This window comes from Helicoverpa armigera, chromosome 16 (assembly GCF_030705265.1).
Source record: "Helicoverpa armigera isolate CAAS_96S chromosome 16, ASM3070526v1, whole genome shotgun sequence".
NCBI classification, from domain to species: Eukaryota; Metazoa; Arthropoda; class Insecta; order Lepidoptera; family Noctuidae; genus Helicoverpa; species Helicoverpa armigera.
This window is the reverse complement of record NC_087135.1, coordinates 10,689,182-10,696,909: the sequence shown is the minus strand read 5'-3', so window position 1 is coordinate 10,696,909 and position 7,728 is coordinate 10,689,182. Positions and strand designations below refer to the sequence as shown.

Genomic DNA, 7,728 nt, shown 5'->3' with positions numbered 1-7,728 from the left:
ACAAAAATACAATCACTCATTTGTCTTTAATGACACGTCTTGATAGGACTTTTGACACAAATACATAGTAAACAATGAATTAGTTGATTACCTTATTGTCATTACCGCATTTTACATAATAATTTAATAGTTAATGTACACTGTTACACACTGAACAAGGCCCATTGTGGAAGAGTTAGAATAAAAACAGAAGATTTTAATGTTAAACTGAACTTTTATATAGGTAAAAAAATATACCACGACTGCTTAGCCTACTCAAATGGAGTATAAACTAAGAATTTAAAACAAATTAGAATTAAAAACAATAGTCATGATCTTTGCACCAAATTACCTGTCTATGACGAACACATTGCGTAGTTGGGTTTTAACAGCTTATCTCCCGAAATTAATCAAAGTTAATGAGATAATTTCTTCGTTGATAATATAAATATGATGCTCAATTGGTTTACAATCAAATTGTCTTCGGGCGTTGTTAAACATGGACTTCAAAACCGGACTTCTGGTGATCTCGCTCCTGGTTGGGTGTATTGGTGAGTAAATACATTTATAAGTTTTAAGAAAAGCTTCACATTTTTAGAAAATCATTCAGTACAAAAAATCGTTATAGACATCTTACTACGCAAAAAAAAAATTAAAACGGACTTCAAAGACACTAAAAAGCTATCAGGTGCACCGGTCTAGAAGTCGGTGGCGAAATGAACATAGATGCACTCTACAGACACCGCCTTCTAGCTAGACCGATGCATCTTAACAGCTTTAGTGTTCTTGAGAAGTGTATTTTTTTTTGTAATTAACTATAAACAACTAAACCTTTTCGTTATTTACTTACTTCAAAAAAACAGTGTTAAATCTGTTGCTTGTATTTTTTTGTAAACCGTGAGATTTCAATATAAACATTTGAATTTGGCTTTTAAATAAAAGAATAGGAAAAAAACTCAATTTATTTGGCTAGTCATTTTGTAATTAGGCTTTATCGCACGTGTTATTTACGTACACTAACTCAGATTGCAGCAATCGGATTAGATTTAATTCTACATTATCTGATTACGACTAAAATCAGTGTAGATTTAGTAATCATAATCTCTAATTATTGCATTAATATTTTTCATGAGGAATTATTCTTCGAATATTGTTAATGAAAACCCAATAATACATTGTTAAATTGGTGCATAAAAGTTCAAGTTATGTTCCAATTGCTATTTCTAAAAACCTATATGTTTTATAATTTAGCTTCAAAAAATATAAAGGAGTTTTTACAGTCGTAGTCGTTGTTAGGGATAAACATTTACGAAAGATATATATTTTTTTATATTTTAACAGCACGAATTACAAAAGAAATAACTAAACAGTTGTAAATAATGTGTAGCTACTGAAAAACAATACCCAAGGTAAATAAACAGATTTTAATAAAATCATTATTGCGTATGCGATTATCCGTCTATCTGTTAGGTACATGCTCACGTGCCAGTCTCTCATTAGATACATATCAGCTACCTAATAATTACGGGACAATGAAACGTACTACCTACCTAATTATATACGATAAGATATTAAATCGCGATCCTGTTAACAGATTAGGTAAATGGTAGGCATTAACAAAAGAATTGAATGTGTCAATACGCTAATCTAATGTCATGTCAACCACAAATTATTTGTCGAATTTAAAATTGCAATGTCGAAGAGATAGGCATTAAAAACCATTGAGGGAGGTAACGTAGCACGCTATGGCACCAGGATCTTGGTATACTAAATTTCACTCTTAGTGTTATTTGATTAGGGCGATGGCAGAATTAACAAACCAGTATAAAAATCTCATCTACTTGCATTCGAAATAATAATATTTAAATTGCAGACCGAATTTTCCACCAGTATTAACTACAACTATTAATATAAAACCTCCCCTAAAAGTACCTACGCTTTTTCTTTTTGCTGAATACTTTCTCGTCTTCACGACTCAATGACCAAGTTACGCGAAAGCCCTTCTTTCATATTAGAACACTTTTCATCATCAACTTCTAAAACAACATCAGGATCTAACTTTCAAGTATCTCTTCCAGCCCTCCCCGCGCCCGAAGATGACATGTCACGCTTCTTCGACCACACCGACGCGAGCGCTCGCATCGTCGGCGGCACCCAGGCGGCTGTGGGCAGCCACCCTCACATGGTGGCCATGTCCAGTGGTGTGCTGGTGAGAAGCTTCCTCTGCGGTGGTTCCTTGATCACCACTAGGACTGTGCTGACTGCTGCTCACTGTATCGCTGCGGTGTTCAGTGGTGGCTCGCTGGTTAAGTAAGTTTCTTTAATAATTCAGTAATTTTAATAAGTATTGGAAATCGAATTTCCGCAGGTACTTCTTCTACCTTAGATAAAGCGCCATTTTTGTGGTAAAATAAGAGCTAGAAGTTGTAAAATCCATAACGGCTATTTCCAAAGCATGATGACATGTCTATTCTACGGGGCTAATTTCAAAATTCTATATCTAGTAAACAATTCAACATAGACATAGATAGAATTTTGCGAACGGCCGTACGCAAGACTTTTGTGTGCCTATTTTTGCTACCTGCAACCCTCACTAAGCCAACATTACAACGCATCTTCAATCAAACCTAATCATTTTCCCCAGCTCTCTCCGTGTGACAGTCGGCACAAACCGCTGGAACAGTGGCGGCGTGGCGTACACCTTAGCTCGCAACGTGACCCACCCCAACTACTTGTCTGCTACCATCAAGAACGACATCGGTATCCTCATCACCTCTAACAATGTGGCTCTGAACAACCTCGTCAGGACTGTGCCTCTGACTTACGCTCATATCCCCGGTGGTGTTAACGCTAGGGTCGCTGGATGGGGTAGGATCAGGGTGAGTAATCATTTTCTAAATTTTAAATCGTGTGGATTCCGAAATCAATATTTTTTATTTATTTACCATCATCAATTACATAAAAAATTGTAGTCGTAATGTGCATTAAACATAGGAACTGGTGTCTGATAAAACAATAACGATCGTATACGAAAAAATAATGAACGGAAGATATTTTTGCATTATAGACAATAGTCCAAAAGATGATCGCAAAATCTTGATTCATCGAGCTCGAGAGCTAGAGACACACGAAGATACCTCATTTATTATGTTCACTGATTTTTGTGATATTCGAATTACTGTCAATTTTTAAGATTATCAATAATTTCCATCCGTCAATATAATGAGATCTCGATATACCATCACATAGACCATCTACCCACATAATCTTCAACACCCAACTCTTCCAGGCTGGCGGTGCCCTCTCAGCCACCCTCCTGGAGCTGTTCCCCACCACCATCGACGGTAACGACTGCGTGGCTCGCGTGGCCCGCGCGTCCGTTGAGCTGAATGTACGCGCTCCTCCCGTCGAGCCTCACATCGAGGTCTGCACCTTCCACGCTCCTGGATTCGGAACTTGCAATGTGAGTATTATTCTGCCTTATGCTAATTCTTAAGCTGGAAATCTTATCGGGGTTTTGTATGGTTAGTACCTAAAAGGTGTACATATACGGCATATACCACATAATTTGTGGTTTTGGGAAAGAGAAATGCAGAATGCTACCTAGCAAATCTAGTATGATGTCACCAAACGTAGGATTTCATTGGTAAATTTACTACATTTTATTAGTTACCATCTACTTGCATAAAGTGAGCGGGATTTACCTTTCACCTCTTTTTTCTTTCACACCTTTTTCTTGAGTAGGCCTGCTATTTTTTATGTTTAAAATATATAACTGGTTTTCTTTAGTAAAATAACGCATTAAACCCGTTTTATATGTAAATCATGCAGTTTATCATATTTGCAATTGAAAACACCAAAAACCCATCATGGCTAAACTAATCCTATATTTTCTCTCCCAGGGTGACTCCGGCAGTGCTCTGACCCGCGCCGACAACGGGCAGCAGTTCGGCATTGTGTCCTGGGGCTTCCCCTGCGCCCGCGGCGCCCCCGACATGTTCGTCAGAGTCAGCGCCTACCAGTCCTGGCTCCAAGCCAATGTAGTCTAAATAGTCAGACTAAAGGACCTGTAAATATTCCGATAAAAGGACTTTGGAAACTGCTTAAGACTGCATCTTAATTTAATGAGGAGAAATAAATGAATTTGAAAGAATGTGATGTGTTTTTCTCCATATTTCCTTTACAATGGTGCAGAAAATTAGAGGGGATGTAACTTAGACCCGAGAGAAGGTTTTAGGATAGTTTTTTGGTACTAACAATAGTACCACGGGCAAAATTTTCTTCCCGTAGTACTACCAAACGGTCTGGTAGTACCACGGGCAAGAAAAAACTACCCTTGGTACTACTGTCAATATTTTAGGTTTTTGACAAGCTGTTAGTTTAACAAAAAGTTAAAAGACCTAAGTAGGTAATTATTTCACTATTCTACAAAATAATATTTATGACTGAGCTATAAGTCTGCAATCACTGTAGAACAATATTATTTCAAGAGTAGGTAGCAGTAGTAGGTATTTTAGCAGTATACCGTAGGTAGGTATACTGAAATTTCTTGTAAGATTTTCGGGCATGTAACTAATGAACTGAATCGGTATGAGAAACACAAAATCTTGGCCGCATACATCAATAAATAAAAAAGAATAATTTGCGTAACACATTTAATAACTAATCATACTAAATCAGTCTTCATTCTCTATAGAAGTCCAAGATGGGTTCAACAAAGTCTCGAATACCAGACATCCTGACATAGACGTCTGGTGCCCCAATGGCGCAGTTGTAGCCCCAGGAGACAATGCCGACCTGTTCCCTCGTGCTCACTCTGATGAGAGGGCTGCCGGAGTCACCCTGGAAGGAAAAGGTCGTTATTTAAATCGATAGTCGTGGTGGCTTACTGGGTAAAGAAACAACCTCTCAAGTACGAATGCATGTGGTTTCGATTCCAGGTCAGGTACCTACCAATGCAAGTTTTCTAATTTTGTATATGCTTTCTAAGTAAATCTTGGACACCAATGACTGTTTCGGATGGCTCAATAACCTGTAGGACCCGTCCTCAGAAGCCATAAAGTGATTGCTAGCGATACCAAATTCCATTTCGCTTCAAGTAAAACAATGGTACCTACTCAGCTGCATTCGGTTAAAACTGATAGCCTACCCTTCAAAGCTAGATGAATGTCAACCTAACCTATACCCCTCAGATAAAAGAAATTCTTTGATCAAAAGTACTTTTAGTAAAAAAGATTTACTCACAACGCACATGCCGTGTCCCCTCGAATGGAAGGTGCATATCTCTATGTCTTCCTGTATGGGTGGCGCTCTGGCTCCAGCTATGGCCAGCATCTGCTCCTGGCACTGGGTGTGGTCTATTGTGTTCATGTACAGGATCTGAAGGTCATCAGGAGTCGGCTGTAAGTGCTGGAAGAGAGAGTGACGGCTTTATTAGAAGTATTTAGGGAGTATTGACATAATGAATGCCTTCATTCAAGAAGCACAAAAAATTGGGATATTTCAAAAACTTGGAGATGAACTTGGATATGAAGTAATTAGCATAAAGATACCAAATAGCTATACTTACCACAACATTACCCTCAATCCTAGGCCCCGTTCTTCCCCACCCAGTAACTACCGAGCTTATATTTCCCTCCACAAAGTCATACCCCAACTTCACAACCCCTATATACTCCGAGAAGACCAGAGTCTCCTTCAGGGCTAGTATTGCAGCATCATACTTGATGGTATCGCGATCCCAATTTGGATGAACATGGATATCTCCGACTTCTACAGTGATGCCTCCTGAATTCCATTTGTTGGATCCTGCTCGAATGTAAAGGTTGCTGTGGGAGGAAGAAGAATGGTTTATGATTAGTCATTGTTATAAAAAAATATAGCTTGCCGTCTCTCCATATTGCTAAAGGGTGTCTTCTTTCAAGAATTAAGATGACGCCGATACATTCAAGGAGCACAAATTAGTCGACATGAGCTGACCAAGAAAAACTGTCAGGGTCTTTACAATAACACAGATTTCAAAATCAACATAATTATATTTAATATTCGGCTCAATCGTTCTCTTAGTAACAAGAATTCGAATGTTTAGACTAAATTACGATTGTAACTTACTCAAGCAATTCCCCGTTGAACGAAAACACGCAATGTGCGGCAGTCAGCACCAGCTTTTCAGAGATGATGGAAACGCCACAGAATATAGTGCCCGAGGAAATCAAGGCTGCCATGTATGGAGCGTACCCTATAGAGGCCTCTACTCCTCCAATTATGAACGGCTTGGGGTCTGATGGCAGTGGGATTCCTGAAATAATATTTAGATTTTTCAGTTTTGACGCAGGACTTCACAAAATATTTAGAATCAAAAATGTATAAAACCTTCGTCTATAACGCCTGACGAAATTGTGATGGTAATTCAGTCGCTAAGCAATGAACAAAGTATTACCAGGAGCCGATTTTGAACTTGGCAAACGAGAGTCGTTTAGAAGAGATACATAACTTTCATTACCTACATAGGTATTACTTTATTCACAGAACGTCATTGAAAAATGTATTCAGGAGAAAACAGTGTTGGACTTGTCAAATCAAAATCCATACCATGAGCGATTCCCGCTAGGACTCCAAATAAAATTACAATATTTGCGAACGACATTTTCACAACCCCTTTAGTGTTAAAAACTTGATTAAAACTGTAACGTTTACATTAAAATTAAAACTATTTATACAAAAAATTCTATTCTAGTCTGCAGCCGATAATTTTTGGCTGATAAACATTATTTTTGACAAACCTTTGCCCTTGACAATAAAAACATTGCTTGTTCTACTTAATTAATGCCTGAAAGATTAATTAGTCAGCAATTAGGGTAACAAGTTTGTTGCACTTTGCCTAACCTTGACGTCTACGTTTTCGATAAGATGATAATGAAAGTAAATAAACAAATGAACGTAGACAGACTCTTGCCGTCTTGAAATGGAGATATGACTCAGTTTAATAGGGAAGAGAACCCTTCTAATTTCAAGCCGACAAGTAAACACAAGATTTTCACAATTAATTCCGCGGAGGACATTTTCAAAGTTAAAATCATAAGGTATTCATTTTACATGCTGTCGGTAAAAAACCTACATCATGATGAGAGACTAGAAAAATAATTGACAGTCTGGACATGCAATGGGAGTGAAGACAATGAATTTCCATGAAATGCATCTTGAAGCCAGGTCAACAACAATCAGATAATACAAATACATGGGTTATTTACGATGAATGCACTTCCTACGAAGTAACCTTGATTACAATAATGATTGGATGTCGCATAATCAAAACAAACAGTCATTTTATAATCCTTTACCAAACAGTGACTAAACTGTTATCACAAGCAGGCCCGCCGCTAGCTGTTTGTTCGCCCGCGTGCAAAACTGATTATGCCGCCCTACGACTAAATACGTTTTGTCAAAAAATATGGCGGATCCAGGGGGTCCGGACCCCCTCCCCCCTCCCTCCGCCCCTTGTTATCCATCTTACAGTTCAACAGAAAAAAATATGTACATGCACCTCTCTGATTGCAGAAAACCCACCTACTTTTGGATAAATAACGATTGCAATACATAACATACATTACACATAACTTTTTATTTACCTACTTGAAATGTTCAGAGTAGGTAACCTAAGGAGTCCTGGGTTAGCCCATAAGCAAACTAAGCAATTGCTTAGGGCATCAATGCAGTGCAATCATTACCCAAGTAGCCCCTATGTATTGA

The 7,728-nt window shown here is 38.2% G+C and overlaps 2 protein-coding genes across 2 annotated transcripts; one reads left to right on the top strand and one right to left on the bottom strand.

The window, feature by feature from the left end:
* The first annotated feature begins 371 nt into the window (after positions 1-371).
* LOC126055357 (chymotrypsin-1) lies at positions 372-4,132 on the top strand. The gene is made up of 5 exons (XM_064038607.1): positions 372-530; positions 2,058-2,289; positions 2,624-2,858; positions 3,269-3,442; positions 3,882-4,132. The coding sequence occupies exons 1-5, from the start codon at positions 479-481 to the stop codon at positions 4,026-4,028; spliced, it is 840 nt and encodes a 279-aa protein (XP_063894677.1). The 5' UTR covers positions 372-478; the 3' UTR covers positions 4,029-4,132.
* A 513-nt stretch (positions 4,133-4,645) lies between these two features.
* LOC110379566 (chymotrypsin-1) lies at positions 4,646-6,625 on the bottom strand. The gene is made up of 5 exons (XM_064038663.1): positions 6,571-6,625; positions 6,091-6,277; positions 5,549-5,807; positions 5,224-5,388; positions 4,646-4,821 (listed from the first exon to the last, which is right to left on the bottom strand). The coding sequence occupies exons 1-5, from the start codon at positions 6,623-6,625 to the stop codon at positions 4,663-4,665; spliced, it is 825 nt and encodes a 274-aa protein (XP_063894733.1). The 3' UTR covers positions 4,646-4,662.
* Between the last annotated feature and the right edge of the window lie 1,103 nt (positions 6,626-7,728).